The sequence below is a fragment of the Rhea americana genome, unplaced genomic scaffold (genome assembly GCF_003343005.1).
Source record: "Rhea americana isolate MKP2758 unplaced genomic scaffold, rheAme1 scaffold_49, whole genome shotgun sequence".
Classification (NCBI taxonomy): Eukaryota; Metazoa; Chordata; class Aves; order Rheiformes; family Rheidae; genus Rhea; species Rhea americana.
In genome coordinates this window covers 5,333,782-5,354,389 of record NW_028186634.1, presented here as the reverse complement: position 1 = coordinate 5,354,389, position 20,608 = coordinate 5,333,782, and the positions used below count along the sequence as shown (strand labels likewise).

Sequence of the window (20,608 nt, the reverse complement as noted above, 5' to 3'; positions counted from 1 at the left end):
CTGAAAATAGACGTATTGCTCTTAAACAATTCCAGTATTACGGCTACAATGCTTACTTGAGTGATCGCCTGCCGCTGGACAGGCCCCTACCTGATCTTAGGCCTAATGGGTAAGTGCTGTAGTTGAATCTTGTACTACAGGTCCCTAAGTTCTAGACTCTTAACTCATTTTCATCTGAAAGTTTTACATTGTGTGATGACCTGGTAGGTAAGTTATACTGGATGGACAGAATGAATCATCTGTATAAAATACACAAATGTGAAAGGTTTCAAGTATATCCTGAAACACTGAAGTGCCCAACTTAAGTCCTACTGAAATTCCACTAAGTACTCATCAGAAGTCCCCAAGTTGTTTGAAAGCTTAATGTAACCTATAATTTATATTAGACAATCAGTATTTCATTGCTGTAAGAATGACCTTTTTATTTAAAATTTCAATTTTATGAATAGATCTGTTTAGGAAATGAAGAAAGTAAGAATTATTCTTTTTGAAAGCCCAGGACTGTCTGATAAAGATCAGTGAGCACGTGAGGCTGGTCAGCTACAGTAGTAAAAAAAGCAGTTCAGTCAAGCAGTGTGAACCAGCTGGAAGCCTCCAGTGGAGTTTCATTGAGCTGTTCTCTACTGAAGCATGTGTTTCTGACAGGATAAATACATCCACTGTTATGCCACATGGGCTTGGTGAGATGAATGGGACTGGGGAATGGAACTCTTTAGTACATTTGAGTCTTATTCCGGTAAGACCACTTACACGGAGAGTTTCTTTTGGCCTTGGTATTACATCTAATACGATGAAGCTGTGGGTGGAGGAGAATAGTGGGTATGTGCAGCTCATTTTTTTCAAAAAAGTCATAAAAATAAATGCAGTAAGTAAGTACTGAATTGAACCAGTTGAGCCAAAAGACTCCTTGCTAATCTCCAAAGTAATCCAGATGTGATCTTATTCACTTCTTTTAACTGAATGTTTTAATAACTAGAGCAGTGAGCAGTAAATTTTATCGTATATTAATATGGTATGTTAATATGTTAGTTATATTAATACACTTTAATATCTTGTTTGCATATGTGTTGGTTATTAACATACATTAATATAGTGTCCAATATTAATGAAAAGATTTAAAGTTTCAGGCAACAATTTAGCAATTAAAGATATATCTATGCTATAAAATGTGATATATAAATACAGTAAATCTATTATATATATTTATATAATAGCAACATAGGGAAAATGACAGTATGTGCAATTATATTTGTGTTTTAGTTAAATCAGTTTAACACGGTCTTTAGGGACAATCTGTCTCTTGTAATTGTAAACTAATTGAGAAATCTTTAGTGACTAACAAAACATCACTGCCAGAAGTATGTCTGTTCTTGTATCTCCTTTGAAATGATTCTTCTGAATGACTTCAATTTAAATTTTTTATAAGTATAGCTGTAAAAGATTAAAAAGACAGAAAATGAACATTACTGTAGCTGAAAGAAACAAATTGCAGTTGGAATTTTGAAAGAAATTCCAATTAGAAACAAATTGTGGTTCTAATTTCTGTGGAAGTTGCGATCCTTAGTTAACTATCTGCCAAAAACGTTAGACATTGTAGCATGTTTAAGGATTCATGCATGCAGAATAATAGCTTAGTAATGATAGCCCCCACCTCCATCATGGTTCATGAGCAAGTGGGTAACACGATACTGAAATTCTGATACTGGGGAAAATTAAATGTGTTTTCAGATGGTATGTACATTGTTCACTGTATGCACCATACTGTGGGGCGCACTACAGCACATTATTGTGAAGCCAAATTTCTGAAAAAAGAAGAATTTCTAGTCCTGATATGTGAATTCTTATTTATGCGAGAGAATTTCTGTAGCTATTGCAGGAAGAAACCTAGGGAGAGTTATGTTTTCCTCTATAATCATCCATTTTTAGGATTGCTAGCAGCTATTTATAAAGCCTATAGCCTTAGTCACTTCCAGACTCTATATGGATACATGTAAATTATCTATGGGCAGATACTAGGCTCAAGCAGCATAGCCTGAAAGCAAGGGCAGCTTTATCTGAAAGGCGCACACAGCTGTTTCAAGTGGCATGGAAACTGGGTTAACCTTGCTGGTTCTGTTCTGACAGAAATGCAGGAGAACACAGATATTGCAGAGATACCAGAATAGCTCAGGAAGGAGATAGCCTAGATCTAACCAAGTACATTAACTGGTGTTTAGCAGTGGCTCAGCGTCAGCATGACCTAGGAATCCCACCCAGTTAAGGCTTTTTGGGAGGTAGCTGAAGGGAATGCAGTTCGCATGGATATGTCCAAGCTGAACCATGGTCTATCATCTATATTGTTATGTGTCACATGAAATATAGGATGTCTGTAAGGCAACAGAAATACATGTATAACTGAAGTCTAATGCAATTCACACATGATTGGCCCCACTTGAGACTGGGAATTAAACAATCTGCTAAGAGTTCGTGTTGACAGTTAGTTGGCAGGTAAGAACAGAAGGAGAATATCCTATGATTCCCAAATTACTCAGACTTAACTATACCTGCACCCTTGCTAATTAGGTTTGAACCAGGAAAAGGTTCCTGAGGAATCTACAGAAACCCAGTGATGTCAAAATGCTGTCCTTACTGGCTGTCAGTCCAAGCGAAGCATCCACGTAGCCGCCTCTCTTCTCCCTGCAGACTCTTATGCTTGTACAGGACTTTTAGAATATAGAAATATGAGGACAGTATCTTCATTTCATGTGAGTGCCTCTTAGGTTCACAGCCTCAGCCTTCAGTGATGTATTTTTTCTCTATCCCAGGCTGCTTGTATTCATTTCAAGTTTAATTGGATAAGCAAGTGCGGTAGTATCAACAACTAGGAAAGTGGCCTTAAAATCACACACAGGAAGACAACTTTCCACCAAGGGAAGCTGTCTGTGCAGCCAGTCTCTTAACTTTTCCCATGTCTTATGTTTTGAAACTTAGTGCCTGCAACCAAGTAGACGTGTAATGATTGAATATTGAGGAAAGGGCAAGCAGCAGTAGAGGAAAACAGGGTCTGTGGTAAGGAAAAGCTTGGGTTGTGAGGGAAGAAAGGGTAATAGAACAAGGGCTGACTTGAGCACCAAAAAGTGCAGCACTCTGCCTCCCCTGTAGGATTGAACATCTGTGCAGTACTCCCCAGGCTCCAGGATGTCTGGGCGTTCTCACTGTCCGTAGTATTCCAGCTTCCCATTCCCTTAGATAAGGCAGAATTGACCACGCTTGTATTATTCACTAGGTTATTAAATTCTTAGAAAACAAAGCTCTAATTTAGCTCTGTTCTCAATGTGATGTTTGACTTAACACACCAATCCAGAATTATGTTACTCACGATATTGAGAATGAAAATACCAAGAAAATGCTACTATACGTTTATTTATTGTATATGAATCTATTATTGTTAATGGATCTTCATAAGATGCACTTCAGACATTTGCTGGCAAACAGGAGACAAAATACTAGTAGTATCCAGGTGCTTGTGCATGTGTGTGTACTTCTGAGGAGGAGAAGCAGGCAATTAAGCCTAAATCAATATCTTTCTGTCAATTTTAGTGCTTCTTGTATACTAGAATAGTTGTCTTGTTCTGCAAAATAATCAAGCAGCAAGTTTAAGACAAATTAAATTCCTTCTTCACCCAATGCACCATTAAGTGTGCAAGCAAGCACACCATGTAAGCCAAGGTAGAAATAGATTCAAGATGGGAGCAGACGTTAAGGAATACTAAGAAAAAAACATAATGCATACAGAATCGCAGAATGGTTGAGGTTGGAAGGGACCTCTGGAGATCATCTGGTCCAACTCCCCTGCTCAAGCAGGGTCACCTAGAGCATGTTAGACAGGATTGCATCCAGGTGGGCCTTGAATGTCTCCAGAGAAGGAGACTCTACAGCCTCTCTGGGCAACTTGTTCCAGTGCTCTGTCACTCTCACAGTGAAGAAGTTTTTCCTTATATTCAAGTGGAACTGCCTATGTTTCAGTTTGTGCCTGTTGCCTCTTGTCCTGTCACTGGGCACCACTGAAGAGAGTCTGGCTGCATCCCCTTGATATCCTCCCTTAAGGTATTTGTAGATATTGATAAGGTCCCCCTCAGTCATCTTCTCCAGGCTAAAGAGGCCCAGCTCTCTGCAGCTGTTCCCTGTAGGGCAGGTGCTGCAGTCCTCTGATCATCTTTGTAGCCCTATGCTGGACTCTCTCTAGTAGCTCCGTGTTTCTCTTGCACCAGGGAGCCCAGAACTGGACACAGTACACCAGACATGGCCTCACCAGGGCTGAGTAGAGGGGCAGGATCAATGCACTTTGTTTGAACTAGACGTATTTTTGCCTTATTGATAACTCAAATAACAGCCAGCAGACATGAATCCTTATCAAAATAATGTGTCTGTGTCCCTGCAAAGCCTCTTGGTGCTGCAAAATACAACAGATCCTTTTATATCATTCTGGTATGACTCAGCTGTGAACCTCTTGTTCCTTTCTGCAGTGTTCTGACAATTGCCATCAGAATAACTTAACAGGGGAGCCCAGTATCTCTTTGCGAGGTCCTACAGTTAGAGATGCCTCTYGACATACGTAATAAGCAAAAATTGTAGCACAGAGGATTTTCTAATGCTGATTTTGTCAACATTTAATGCAATAAAAATATCAGAGGACAATTAGAAATTACTGAGCCCCACACACACGCGTAGGAGAGGGCAAGTATTCAGCCTTTCCCAGCCCCACAATGTGGGCAGCACAGTCCCTGTGTGCAAATACAGGAGACTGCATTCATTAGCTAGGGCGGTATGTTCTGCCCAACCAGTTTTTCCTAGTCTTCTCTGGAAGAAGGGGGGGGGGGGAAGGATCAGTCAGAAACATCCTACAGACTGCAACTGGGTCAAGCACAGATTGTGGCAACTGTCACACCTTGCAGTGGGATTTTCTTCTACTGTGGGTAGTGCACAGGGATAAGCCCTCTGCTCTATGGCTGTAACTTTCAGGATTTGATCACTTTTTGCTGTGAATGTTTGCACTAGCACAGTGTAGTCTCCAGACAAGGTCGTGACTCTAGAATCTGTTATAACACAGGTTATAATAAATAACTGTCATGAGTATCTGGACCTCCTGAAATAATTGTCCTGAAATAAGCACTGAAGTAGTCCCAGTTTTTGTGGTACTTGGCAGCGCAAGCGGTGCTATGGAGGATTCCTTCTGCTGACTCTCCAACGCTTCCCTTTGTTTCCAGTGCCGGAGTTGTGGTGAGCTGCTGCTTACCGTTCATAAAGCTATCTGTCAGCCAGCGGCGCATCTGCGTCGCGGGTTAGCAAGTAACTGCTGAAGCACTGAGGAAAGCAGCGTGCAGGAAGCGGCCTGCTGCRTTAGCTGACGTTCTGTTGCGCTCATTACTTTTAGCAGAGGGCAGGGAGTAGCCACCAACCTTGTTGGGAGTGAAACATTGAACAAGCTCACACAGAAATACCTCATAAAAGGTTGGGTTAATTAGAGATCCCAAAGCTGTGCGCCAGATCCCCTTTTGAGTGAATACAGTATTAAGCTGCTKCTTTGTTGCCTTTAATATGTTTTGGGGATTTTTGTTTGTTTGTTTTACCTGATCTAGTTCCCTGAAGCACATCTGTGAAAGAACAATAACGTTGTCTTTTCTTACATAGGGATGAAAGAGTGAAGGACAGTGGAAAAAGGTGTGCAGTAGGACCCCAGTTATTTTGTAGAATTTTGTTCCTGCATGCACATACGACAGAAAGGAGCTGGCTGATAGGCATAAAGCAGCTTTTTCAGTCAGTATAACTTCAGGCAGCCAGATTTCTTTTGCATTGGTACAAACAGCATTTGCATGAAAAAGTGAAGGCAGGAAAGGTGGAGGAGGAAAAGAAACATTTAAAACTGAGACAGCCTTTCCTCTGGCTTTGGAGAGTGCTATATTGTATAGTACCTGCTTGCAACAGATTTGACTGACTGACTCCCAGCTGACTCAGTGTAGTTTGGCATGTAGAAAAGTGCAGAAGAGATTTTCTGTTTCTTTTGCAGAGAAAAGCTTTGGCCATTTAATAGCTACTTCTTGTTTCAAACAGTTCACCAATCCCAACTTGTATTACATGGAAGCTCAGTTCAGAAAGAGACTGTGGTGAAAGCCTTGAAAAGGAACAGGATTAGGCTTGCGATAAACTGGCCAAGAGCTGAGCGGGTGAGGTATCCAGTGAATGCAAACATGACTGCAGTGTAGCGAGGAAAAAAAATATTAGCTGGTTGATGAGGGAGGGGTTGGTACTGTGTTTTAGTACTAAAACTGTTCATGGGTATACATCTGTCTGAAATGTGTGTTGGTGTTGTGGTGGCATATATTGTGAAGTAGTGTGCAAGGCAACGCCAGGCCTGAATGAGCCTGCACACTCTCCTTTATTAAAATTGTTACAAGATCAACCTGTGATCCCAAACTGTGAGGTTAAAGTTAGCCATTTGCATGTTGGCCGCACTTCTGAAAAGCCAGTGTGGGAGGCTCACGCTCCATGAGCCTAGACTTCAGTTGCTGTGCGTCCTTYGAGCCAGTCTGTCTCGTTACATCTGAATGATGCCAGTGATGTATTTTGCTCCGTGTTCAGTTCAGGCTGAGTTCTGTTATCTGTATTCATGACAGATAGCATAAATATTATATGGGGTATTCGACCTTTTGAAGGACTTCTTTATAAAGAGCACATAAGCCTGCTCCTTTACCTATTAGATTATTTTGTTCAGAAGTCCTAAGACTACCCAGTTCCTCCCCTCCCCCCCCCAATATGTCGTAGCTATGCAAATGTGCTAGTTCTTTCACTTGGCAGACATTTGCACTAAAAAGTACTCAGAATAATCCCTGGCATAATACTGTAAGAGAATAACAATTTTTGCCCAAATACCTACATAGAGTTCTCAAGTTCATATAAAAGGAAGTTTTACTGAAATCATCAACTCTTAATTTAGTGTTCTTACAATTTTATGCAGACACAGGTCTTGATTTTAAGTACCCAGAAAAAAAATGGCATAATTTGATGGAGATGAACAGCTTTTATTAAAAGAAGTAATCTGTTACAATTAAATCTATACTGTGAGATGCTTAGGAGACCATGATCTAACTACTCTTTCGTCACAGTTCTGGAAATTATCTGCATATTTATCAATTTCTTTGTTGTTCAATCTTTCTTAAGATACATTTCTGTTTGGTTTTTTAGGCAGTTGTATCAGGAGAAAAAAAAATTGTCCATATTTGCTTTTATAGTTACATGGTAGCTTGCAGATTGCTCACAGGATTGTACGCCTGTCTTTGCTCCCTCATGATGGAAAATTACAACCATACCTCAAGTTCTATAAATCTGTAGCAGGAACAGTTTGCTATCTTGTTGGCTATAGTTATGTAATAGGTTATAATCTCTGAGGAGGCACTTTTAATGTGTTTTTCAATGTCAGCTTTGTTACCACTGTTTGGTTAATACTTAAAATACTGATAGTAGTGAAAGGGGAAATGAGGAATGATCACAGAATGAATTGATAAACATAAATAGTTGAGCTGCAATTCTTACAAGACCTGTATCTTTAGCGAGATTTTTAGTGCCCTTTATTTTATTTATGCCAGAAATCAGAAGAATAGGCTTTTCTTTCCTCTCATACATCTTGAACATCTATTTGCTATTTTGGCTGATGACAAAATGTTACCAGGTCGTGGAGAAAGTACAGTTCTATTTCTTCTCGTGCTTTTGAGTAATTCTTATTTTGTTTGAATTAATGCATCCTTCTCTATCAGTCCTTAGGAAGGATACCTTAACCCTGAATGTTTTATCTGCATGCGTTATTTCATCCTCTATTCAAAACAAACAAACAAACAAAAAAGTAATTTGGCTGATGTAGTTTTGTGGTCAGCTCTTAGGTGAAAGGCTCTAAAGAATTGGAAAACTATAATTCTTTTCCACCATATATGTACATGTTTGTAGAATATCTCAAATTATGTTATTAATTCAGGAGAATGCTCTTTCTCTGTTCCAGTTGTTTTAAATTAATTTTAATGCAGCTGACTGAATTGCTTTAGCATAGTGTGTATGTTCTGGATGAATATGTTTTTCTCATGGACAAATATCTGAAAGAAAATTTCTAAGGTATTCTCTCCTCCATTTACCAGAGTTATGCTTGAAATAGAACACCAGGAATTTCTCTTAATTTTTAGTAACCATGGTAACTGTTACTTTAGTGTTATTAGCTCAGTATGATTTTAGTAGACTTGGTTGTTGGAGATAATTTTTCAGCTACATTGTGATGATACTTGCTATTATAATTATTATTAATATTTAGAATTTACATTTAAGAATACATTTAATCTCAGTACTCAATACTCTGTGAATTAGTTACTAGTGATAGCCACAATTTACAAAGAGCAGTGTCTAAGATACAGGCGAGTTAGGGGTCTTGTCCAAGGCCCTCGAATGAGTCAAAGGCAGAGCAGTCAGGAAAACTAGCAAGTTGGTCGTTGCCATGCAACCATTCAATTCTTAGCACTTACTGCATCTCAGATTTTGAACAATACAATTTTATCTCTTTGTATACTCTTCAGTGAATGAGTGAATGTGTGAGCACACATACACTCTTTATAGCTATTTCTCATTCATTGCTAGAATGATGAAATTCTACTCAACGTAAAATATAGTATGAAGAATAGGATAGACTTATTCATGAAACTGTACAAATTCTCTGTTCCGTGCAAAAAAAAAAAAAAAAAAAAAAAAATTAATGCATACAGCTAGAAAAAAATGATACATATCAGTTAAATGGAAGGAAGAAATGTTAGAAGCAGAAATTTTGTTGGAACATTTCAGTTTGCATACTGGATTTATGATAGAGAAATGGGGGTGGAAAGTGAGGGGGAAGGAGTTGTATGCTTTTGTTTTTGTTGTTTTTGTTTGGTTTTGTTTTTATCATCTAGAACAGAAAATCAATTCTGCCTTACACTAGTTGTCTTCTGAAAGAAAAAGCAGCTCCTTGTTGTAGCCTTTTATTTGGAATAAAAATACCTAGGTTCCTATCTCTAAAAAAGGGCCTATGGAGCTGAATAATATTGAGGGACCACGGTCCTGCCTGGGAAAAGCTTTTAAGCACTCTAAATTAGAATTTTCTCTATTATTTTCCTCAGCAAGTTCCCTGCTTAAATAACACAGGGGTTTGTTTAAATACCATTTAACAGCTCATTCTGCCTGTGCTCCTGCTTTCCTACCTTGTACGTACACTTCTCAGTAGCTATGTACTTTACAGGCTACGTACAACTTTGCTGAAAATTACAGTACTTGGGTTTCCCTTGTGAACCTAGTGATAAGTCCTTCTTAGAAAATCTTGATTTCCAGCAAAACTCAGCAAAACCACTGAGAATCATAACTGCATCCACTTGAAAAGGCCAGATGTAGAGAAGGTCCAACATAAGCCTTCATGAGATTGTAGCCTGGTTTTCGAAGAACAGTGAAATTTTGTTATGAGTTATCTTTAATGAATTGACATTCATTAAAAAAAGAAAAAGGTAATTGACTATAATTAACACTTCCACAAGCTGTCGCATTTTTATCTATTGTCCAATGCATTCAAAAAAGTGACATTCAGATCTGTCGAAAGCTTCGAAGAATATGTTTCTGTCTGATCCTTAAAACTTGAAAGCCTTCTTATTGGTAGAAGTAAGAGACTAATATGTCAGTAGAAATGCAATCTGCTTTTGGGAAGTAAGTTTTGATTTGTTATACTGTCAAAAGATCAAGCTACAAATGGGAATCAGCAAATCAAAATACCATTGTAATTGCTTAATTCTTGTACTGGTGCAGTGGAACAGAAGGCTGTGAATCTCTGTGAATGGGTTTCTTGTTTGACTCTGAAAGATGACTGAGCCAACTCATTTAAAAATAAAACCTACAGCCTTTTAAAACAAATGCTTGTCCTAACTTTTTCAAGATCGTGTTTTCTATTTTGCATGTCTATGTAATTCTTTCRTGTGGTGAAGGAGGAAAAAGGGCCTAAAACATGAAAGAACTTCTTTAATGTGATTTCCAGCAAATGCAAGCTAATGACCGAATTGAGAAAATTGGATGACCAGCTGCATTTTGAATATTATCCTGACCCTTTATAGAAGCTTTAAAAACATGCATGTAAATTCATCATCATGATCAAACTTAATTTTTGTGTCACCTCCAACATGAGAAGAGGAATACTTACTTGCTGCTTTCCTGTATTGTCTCTGCAGATTAAAAACAAAACCCCCCAAAGTGCTGTGCTTTCTCTTCTGATTGAAGATCAAATAAAGTAAGCATGTTCAAGCATGATTTGAGAATTGTGACTCCATGCACATCCTTCAGGAGGTTCTGGCTGGAGTGAATCTAGGCATCTTCAAAGATAGCCACTTAAGTGTTGTCAGAAGACAGGAAAGGGCATTAATGTCAATCATATGCAGCTACAGAATGTACCTGAAAATGGTGCTTGGATCAGCCTGTGGCCTCAGTCCTGTTAAAAGGGGAGTAGTTGTTCTGAAATAAACTGTTTTTCATCCTAGTAAATTCTTTCAGATCTGAGGAGGAAAAAAAGGTAGAATTAACTGTTCAGAATGTGGCATTAAAATACTACGTTTCAGAGAAAGTAGTTCACTGCTTTTGCTTAATAAGCTTCTGGTTTTGTTAAAAAGCAAACATTTGCTCACAAATTAAAATATAGTGGAATCCTTTCTGAAATGAAGGAAAAAGAACCAATAAAACACTGAGCAACTTTGAAGTAATGGGCAGCACCTTTGTAACAGTGTTCGCATCAGCAACTGGGGACGTGCTCAGAATATAAATAAAACACACACACACATGCGCGCACACACACACACACAGAAAAACCTACCAGGCTAAGCAAGTATTCCTCAATCTACTCAAAATTCTTCAATGAGCTGTCAAAGGTCAGTTCCCATCGTTGTACCTGTTTTTCTGGCTACACTGTCTTAGCTTTTGTTACAGGATGTTCTTTTGAGTGGAGCTTTTCACTATGTTTTTACTGAATTGAGAAAGAAATTCCTAATCTTGATGGGAATTACTGGTAGATTCTGCAGCAAAAGTAATTATCTTGGCTATTCAAGAAGATGCTTTTTGAAGTTTGGGGCTGACTCTGTTTTGTCTATCTCCACTGTCCAGAAAGACACTGTGAACAGTAGCAGCTGGGAACTACGTTCAAACAAGACTATTTTTCACTGTTTGGGGCTTTGCAATAAAAAGTGAATTCATTCTAGGCCTTGATTGCACAGACTGTTTCACTAAATTGTTCTCAAGAATTCCTTTTTTAGAAAGAAGGTCATCTGGTTCTTGCCTGTGCTTGCTCTGAGCAGCTATGGGAACCTCCTCATTCCTGCCTACAAAAGCTCTCTAGTCACTGTTATGGCTGTGGGTAGATTTTTCTGAACCTATCTGTGTTGACATGATGACTCCCAACAGTTTAGATCATTTTTTTTTTCTTTTCTTTCTTCAGGTGCAGAAACCTTACATTTCCCGATAGGCTCCCGGAGGTCAGCATTGTATTCATATTTGTTAATGAAGCGCTCTCGGTGATTCTGCGCTCCATCCGTTCTGCTATTGACCGGACTCCTGCTCACCTGCTCAAAGAGATTATTTTAGTGGATGATAACAGTAATAACGGTAAGAGTTGTTGATTGGATTTTTTTCATACAGATTGGATCATACGTAAGAATCCTTGAATTGTGGCTCTGAGTCATGCTATTAACATTTCAAATAGTGCCAGCATATTTTCTCTCTTCTTCGTTCCACAGCCTGCTGGGCTTTGTCTTTAAATACACACAAGTGGGGCATGTAAAAAGAGTGGGTACAAAAATAGAATGCTGTTTCTGTACATTAAGTAAAATATTAAGCATAACTAGAGATCAGAGACCTAAGAAAGACATTTTACACTTTGTAGCACTCGAATGTACTTTGAAGATAATCTGCTTTCTGTGTTCTTCCTGTTTCAGTTGTGTGCTTGCATGTGCTTACTCACTTTTCCTCTTTTGTATAAAGCATCTCTCTGTGTTTCTTAAATATCTCCTTTAGATTGCTGTTTCCTTCTCTCTGTTTTTCCTAATCTCTCCTTCTCTTTTGACTGTTTTTAGATTCTCATTACCAACATTTTACCTTGCTGCTTTTCTACTGTATGCCTTCAAACAAATTTTGCTCTCCCTGGTCTGAAGGACTAGACTTTTCATTTCTGATTGCTCAGTGCTTGCCTAGGTGTTTGTCAGGCCATGCTGGACATTTTTTATGAGTCCTGTTCTCTGGCCAGGTTACTAATGAAATATTAATTATCTGTACACAGGATGCTGAAATTATAGAAAGATTTGTGTTTGCTGGGGGGAGGGGTTAACTCCTGAAATAGAAGGAGAATCTGAATTTATTCTGCCCAACGAGAGTGCTGAACAAAGGGCTTTTCCTGTCCTTACCATCATTATAGCTGTTATGTGATCCCTGTGGCTAGATCCTGGGGCTTGCTGCTAGTCACAGATTTATGTCAGTTTTGTATAGAACAGAAATTTAGTAGGAAGCAAATAAATAAGTTCTCCTCTTCAGGCTGTATGTTTCACTACCTCCTCTTCCACTGGCTATCAATGAAGGAGAAGGTAAAAAAGAAAGTAAAATCCTCACTCCCTAAAATACACACAACCCAACAGCTTGATTTAAGTTCATGTCAAATATAATTCCAGTCTCAGTGAATAATGCTACATTTAGAGTCAGCTAAGGCTGATGAAGCTTTTCATGAAACACCTACTCATGAAACAGAGTGGATAAATTGGCATGCAGGATTTATGGATTGTTAGTTTGTGGCACAATTTGTGATGTAGCAGTGCAGTGAAATAAAAGAAAAATCATATGCAACAGTAAACTACGAAGGGAGTTAATCACACATGTGCATGCACACATGCACACACACATGATTCAGAAACACACATATGTGATTTGCAAGCATCTTGTGAACTGAGGTAGGTTTTGTTTCAAAACAGTTCGGATGCCATTTGACACATGATTTTACTGATTCACTCTTAGTGGCCTTAATTTCCACACTCCCCCTCGCTCATGGACTACATGTGTTTGATCAGAAAACATTTGAAGTACAACTCCAATTAGTAGATTTGGATTCTGGGGTGTGTTTGTAAAAATTTATCCATGCATCTTTCAAACAGGTCCTATTAATATGCCACGAGCTGAAGGAATTTGGTTGGGTATTGGTACTGCAGTGCCTCTGAGGCCTCTGTTCACAGAGGAACTGGCCACAAGAAAGTCATAGAAGAAGAAAAATAATCTGGCTGAAAAGGGAGTTTTCAAAGGTTTCTAGAGCTTGAGTCTGATTTTATAGAAGTTACTGGCACTTACTCCAGTAAGTAAATTACAGAGCAATGTCAGAAATGTCAGGGTTTCTAGGAGCCTGTCATTATAGCTGCCTAACACACACAATTTTTGCAGTCCAATTTATGGGCTTGTCAAAATTATTCTTTTCTTTATTTCTTATCTGAAAAATATTAAAAAAAAAAAAAAAAAGTCACAGGAACCACCTAATGTTTTAAAAAGATCCATTAATGTATTGGTACCAGTTTTAGTGCTGTACAGTACCATATTTTTATTCAGGCTTATCTTTCTTACCCTCCTATACCCCAAATCCTTAGGTTCCTGACCTCAGATGGGAAGATAGGAGTTGACAGGGAGGTAACCTTTGCTTTGGCTGTCTTAGCTTGATGTTGTGTATCATTCCGCACAAAATAACATTGTGCGGAACCATATGTAGTTTCCTAGAAAATGTCAAGCCCATCCAGGATTTTCTGCTGCTCCTCTAACCCCTTTTGTGGTGTCTCTTCCCTGCAGTATCAAATTAGATTCCTACAGTGCTCTTTATCTTTTCGGAGAGGATGGATGGTAGGTAGGAAGGGAGCAATTCTAAGAATGATTTATGGGCTTTTCTATTATTAGTATAAATCTTAAAATATTTATTTCACAATGTACTTTTGCTTTTAAAATACTCTTTTTGTTTTTTTTCTCCCTTCTAGCATCGTTGAAACTAATCCTTTATATTTAGTGTCATTCTTCTTTTGTTGTTGTTGTTGTTACTGGCTTTTTGGCTTGTGAATTTTGCTGCCTGTAAGATAACTGGGTTAGTCTGGGTTTCCCTATGTTGTTACCTGAGGGAGTAAAAACTTTATTTGGGCTTGCATCTGATTCCAGACTCTTCCTCTTGTAGAGTCTTGGTAGAAGCCTAATCATAAGCAGTATGTTTGCTTTCAAACTTTCGGTGGGAGTAATAATCTCCAGAATTTGCTATAAGATTTTTTCAGTGATGCTACAGCCATGGATCTTTCAGGTGGGAAACATACAATACAAGAAGTGACTAGATAAAGAAATTTTGATCAGGCGAAGTGCTGATGAACACTTGTTTTTATTTTGAGTCTCATGTAGTATTTGATTGGATTCACCTGGCATATTGGATTAAAATCAAAGTAAATACGGTGACTGGTACTACCAGAGGGTACCTGCATTGCCTGCTTCCAAGGGTGAAGAGGTATTGGGGTTTAAACTGGTGTAAATTCTTGCTGTGGGACAAATTCCATATCTATTTGTGAATACTTGAATTTTTTCTGATTTCAGTTAATCTAGACTTCCAAAACTTTCAAAAAAGAGCAATGGAAAAACTGGCTGCTTCTTAAAATTCCATCAAGCTGATTTAAGAAGCAGTATATTCAGGTGTGTGGCCAAGGTCATTACCTTTGTTCTGATGTATTTAAGTTATGATATTTTATTTCATGTATTTCCAGGCACGTCAAACAAGTTATGTATGAATTTTTTTTAACCTAAATGCAATTCTTTAAATTCCTAATTATGTTTCAGGAGACCTCAATCTCTTTGTGAAGCTTCCCCTTTTTCTAAATAACTGTTTCAAGTTAGCAAATTGTGAAAATGCCAGCCTGTGCCATTTAAAAGCAAAAAATAGATTTAACAGATTCCAAAATTTTAATCTTCTATTTTAATAAAGCAGTTCACATGGCTTATTGTATGCATTTCACTATAGCATCTTCTCCTGTAGAATTCTGATAAGCATAACATTTAAATGTTTTATCTATACTACCAGGTACATGCCTGTTAATATTTACTTTAATTGAAGGTTAAAAAATTAAAAGTGCATCAGTGACTGCTCATGTGCTTTAAAACAAGAACAAGAAATTCATTTTAAAAAAAGCAACAACCATTTATCAGTGCTTTTCATTCTGCTCTCGGTTGCACTGATGTAAACTAGAGTAACTTCACTGATTTAGGCTGTCTAACTGTGGTTTGTGCGATATGTCAGATCAGAATCTTTCCCATTCTCCTTGGGAATGCTGTTTGCTTTTCAGAGATAATGTGCTCCTTAGTTTATAACTTGGCAGTAAAAATATTTATTAATTTTGATGTCAGAAGTGGCACAGATTTCCGGTTGGTTTAATGGAACTGAGGAGAGGGTTTTGCAAAGATAAGGCATTGAAACATCTTTAAGTGACCCTCCCTAAAACTGCAGAGAGTTAACTAGTCCTCAGAAATATATTTAGAAAAAACATTCTCTGAGCTGGAAACTACAGGAACAGTGTTTTGCTCACACTGTTGCTTGTTCCGTTCTGCGCTATGGGAAGAGGGTGGTGACCACCTTTGCCAGTGGAATACTGTCTTGGCTTTGGAGTCTTTCTGCTGACATTGAGCTCTTTTGCATTGTCAAGAACCTCTTGATGATATTTTCAACTGATCAGAAATCTATCTAAAAAAGTCACTGTGAGCTGCAGTGTGCTCAGCTTTGTGGCATGGCAGGGTGCATTAATGTGTCCAGGGTATTTATTACAAAATTTAATATTATATCAATAATTATCTTTTTCTATGGCAATTTTTCGTGTTAAAATTCATAACGAATGTTCCAGTAGGCTCGGATTTCATAAAGTTTCTTGCTTTTTCTTTTGAATCGCTACTTATGAATGAAATGTTCTAACATGTTCAGTTTAATAATTCTCATTCTTTGCCCAGAGATTTCCATTAACACTGCTACTGAATTACAGTAAGAGTGCTAGATATCATAGGACACTAATTCTATGACTTGCAGTGTTGGAGAGAAGTACTACAGAATGGTAGAAAGTGGGTCACAAGCAGCTGTGTTACTTTGAGAGATTTGCAGCACTGTCCTCAAAACATTGAATAAAAAGAAACTTTTCAAAAAGTACTCAGAACCAATGTTTTCATTAGAAATCTGTGTTTCTTTGTTAGTTATCTTTTAAGAGATATTTGGGAATAGGAGATTGTCTATATTTTCTTTACATAAGCAGTGATCAATAAATGACAAAAGTACCATCCAAATGCATGCTCAATTTCCTGTTATAGCATAACTTGAAGACAGCTTTTGTGCAGACCAGACAAAATTGAGTGTTGATTTTTACAAACCCACTAATAATAATCTGCTGGGAAAGTTTTTAGGGATTGCTGTGCTTCTATTTGGCTTCTTGTTCAAGCAAGGGGAAGGTGTTTTTTCCTACCTCAACCCCAGCAAAATATAAAGGCAAATAGAAACATTAAAAAAAAAAAAAAAAGGAAAGATCAAACTTTATTCAGCCTTGTATTCAGTTTGGGCCATGGTTTGTGCATTGTGAAGGTTTTGCTTTATCTATATAGATTCATTCCTCCCATTAGGTAAAAGCTTTGATTCTGAAATCATTATTATTGCACAGTCAAACTTTACACAAGCAAATTTGGTGGAGGTAGTGGCAAAGATTTATATGAGAGAAGGCTGTGTAATCCTAGTTAGGAGTCAGGTGCTAAAAAACATTTTGTAAACCTGAAAACAGATTTTAGCATTGTTGCAAAGTATACGTTTTACTTGCATAGTAACGTTTTGCACTAAGACTTTAGTAAATGAAGTAAGACAATTCTTTGAGCAAGTGTTTACTACTACATATTCTGTGCTGATGCTAGGACTGCAGTGCGATATGTCTTGGTTTGTGTGTCAGCTTCTGTGGATGAATCCAAAAATATGTAAGAAGGAAATAACCAGAAGCAAAATGTAGTGCCATGAGCAGATGTTTCAGAAGGCAGCATAAGTTAGGAGATTGCAGCAGACTGAGGAATGTTGGTCTTGTTCTGAGGTGGGAGGAGGTGGAATACGTTTGTGCTTCTGTTCATATCCCAACGATAACTGACTATACAACTCCAACCTCTTTAAGAACCACTAATCTAAACAGACTGTGAGATAAATATAAGGACAACAGATCCTAAAGACAAAGTCCAAAATSGTTGTAAACTGTTCTCTCCTCTTACTTGCCAGTCATTGCCATTATTGTACTCAATTCCATCTTCAAGGGGAAGATTTAAAGTAGGCGTGGAAAAAGTATAGTTGCTGATAAGTGCATGAAAACCTGCTTCTGTGTTTGAAGATAATAGTGAAATTACATGGAAGGAAGTATAGTATGTCCAGAGGAAATGAGCAATAAAGCGGAAAAGAGAGGGATGCCACAGAGGAAGAAAGCTGTCCCCAACCATTCTTGTCTCTCTTCTGCTTTAATTCATCAGTCTTCACCCATTTTTCTTCTGCCATGTTCATTGTTTTCTTCATTCTTTTTTCGTCTAACGGTGAATCGTACCCTTGCTCTTTGTTCCCTCAGTCTGCTTTCCTTTTCTTTGTTCCACCCTGGCAGTTCACCCTCTCAGATGTTCCTTTCCTTATGCCTGTTCCGTACACCTGATCCTTCCTTTTATTAGCTTGTGTCCTTCAGTCACATTCTCCATTTTCCATACTCTCAAACTTCAGTATACCTACTCTTATCTTCTCCTCCATCTCAATATTTACCTCCCTTTTTTAAAAAAACCAACTACAGCTCTTTTTTTTTTGTTTTTTGTTTTTTTTAAACAAACTACAGTCTACTCCATTTTCCCATGTCATCATTCAGCTCCCCCTGGCCTTTAGTCCTATTAATTAAACTTCTGCCTGACTCATCCATCTATGCCTTCTCCCTTCTCCCAACAGTATTCTCTACTTCCTTTGTGGTGTATTTTCCTCATTCTTTTCTCCACCCCCCTTTTTCTCTCTTAACTCTTTCTTTTCAAATATGTTTTTTTCTGTTTTCTTTTACCTTCATTTACTAATAAATATATCCTTTTAGATTAGTGTTCCTTAACCTTCCCGTATCTGAATTCTGTACTGCATCAGACTCGAGTGTAGACTTGCATTCGGTTACACAGAGGGTGGAGGAGATGGCATCCCTTGCTGGAGGTAAGACCCTGATCTGTAGCATAGAAATTATGATGATATGAAAACTTCAGTGGCCGTTTGATAACCTCTCTAAACAGATTGAATCAACAGATTGAATCAACAGATTGAACAGATTCTTTGTTATATAGTGGGACTGGTCACATTTTCCATTCTTTATAAGCAATGTGGAAGGTCCTAAGCCTTCATTTTCTGGAGGGATTGGAAAGCTCCACTGCTGTGAGAGTGAAGGGGAGCTCTCTCACCGCTGCAGTTAAGTGCAGCTCTTTCAGTGCATCCACAAGAATTCAAACATCTGTTGGACCTTTTGCCCCTATGAAAGTGTTTGGTCAGCAGATGTTTACAGCAACAAAGTGACTTTTCAAAAGAGCAGTTATTTTAATCACCTGCAGTATAGTATAGTTCAGTCTGTATGGTTGGAAAAGCAAAGTTTAAATGTGTTTGCATTCTGGTAGCATAACCTGCGTCCACATCAGGGATCAGCAGTGGACACCAGTGCTTTTATTGTGATCTCCTGCCATCATAGTTTTTGATACCGCATTCATATAATAAAATGAACTGAATCTTCCACTTGTTGGTCTTTTACTCCATCCCCAGGATAATTCTGTTCATATGTTGACTGTTGTTAACAGTTCATTCAAATCATCCCAGTGAGACCTAATATCCAGTACAGAATTCCTATTTCAGTGTTTTAAATAAACATTTAACTCATTCAGTCCCAATAGAAAAGCAGTTAAGGAAATAAAATCATTTTTTTTTCACTAAGAATTCCAGGAAATATTTTGAATTGTATATGCTACCTATTTCCAGGACGAAACAACTTGCAATGTTGCAGTCTAATAAATACCCATTCTGTATGCCAGATTCAATACAGAGAATACCAAAAAGAGAGCAGCCACTTCTAAAGCCAACATTTTCCTTATTTTCAGCCTAAATGTAGGCAAAATAGAGAAGTTATTTTATACAACTCCATACCTGATCACCAGATAGTTCTTTTTTTATAGAAAGATAAGGCCATTTCCACTAAACTTAGCTTTAAGATTGGAATAATAATCTGTCCAATTTCAGTGTGGGAAGCACTAATTTAAGTGTCATCTCAGAAATATCTAATACTATATTTAATCCTAATGGAAGGTAGTTAAGTGGAATGTCTGAAATACAATATACAGAAAATGCTGAAAAATTGGAGGTAGGAAACTAAATCAGTGGATTATTTCAGCTGCAGTTCTACAGATTTCTAATAACTTCTCTTTTCCCATTTCAAATGAAACTCAAAACTATACTGGCAGTTTTTCACTGTGGTTTTGTTTTAGCTTGAATCAGAGTGTACCAATTTGTACTATAAATCCATTTCACATATGATCTTTCGCTGTGTTAGTAAAGCACTGCAATGCACAGTGAGTGTCATCTTGTTCCTCAGCCCTTGGGTCTGTTTTCCCACGGCACAATCCTTAGCGTGAGCACAGCTATTAATTCCTGTTGCCAGTTTGCTGATCGTATTAAAGCCCAAGGACAATGTAGCTGAAGTTCCTATCTAATGATAAGCAACCACCTATTGCTACTCTGAAATCTTCTGAAAGAATGATTTGAGTCAGCTTAAGGGAAATGTCATCACTTGTGTCAGGTGTGATTTAAAAACCGTATGTGGCCACAGTGTTAAAGACCACCGTCAGATTCTGTAAGAACTAAGCAACCGCACTGTCCGTAGCAGTGAGGAAGTTGGAAGTAGTGTCTTGTAGGCTGATGGCCTCCTGGCTATGAGAATGCCATAATAAATGCTACATTCAAGTTCCCAGTGCTTTTACTTTGTTTTATCCTCAAAATAAATGAATAGAGATCTCCCAGAGGTTGYTTGGTTGGAAAACCTTCCCCTCTCCCCTTTTTCTTTCCCAAGAACTCTCTTACGATTAGGGAATTATATTACCTTTGTTCAAGTATGCTTGAGCTGTTTCAGTTGGTAGCATTCTCAAACAGGTCTTGCTGAATTTAAGTAGCAGATGAATGTATATATATCCAACTTGTAGTCATTATGTGTAGTGGCATACAGTCATGTAGAACTTGTGAGAGAAGTGCCAAAAATCTGTTAGTGTCAGTAAGGTGATTCTGGTTTGGTAAGGTATTATTTCCTTTTGACATCTTTTTTTTTTTTTTTTTTTTTTTTTCCTTAAAGTATCCAGAGATCTCCTTACATCCAATAGAATTTGTTCTTGAAATAGTCTATTAATGTAAGCTGTTATAAGCCTGCATGGCTTTTTAAAGGACTTTTTCTTCTTTCCCTGTCAAGAGAATAGTATTTTTAATTGCAAGAGATTTTTTGGG

General features: G+C 37.9%; 1 protein-coding gene across 1 annotated transcript in view; it reads left to right on the top strand.

Annotated features, from left to right (window-relative positions):
* Positions 1-2: 2 nt before the first annotated feature.
* GALNT18 (polypeptide N-acetylgalactosaminyltransferase 18) overlaps positions 3-20,608 on the top strand; it is a gene marked incomplete at its 5' end in the record, with an annotated part of 121,647 nt that continues 101,041 nt past the window's right edge. The window contains 2 exons of the mRNA XM_085317091.1: positions 3-109; positions 11,510-11,676. Of these exons, the coding sequence (XP_085173217.1) occupies positions 3-109; positions 11,510-11,676 (274 nt within the window). The remainder of the gene's footprint in view (positions 110-11,509; positions 11,677-20,608) is intronic.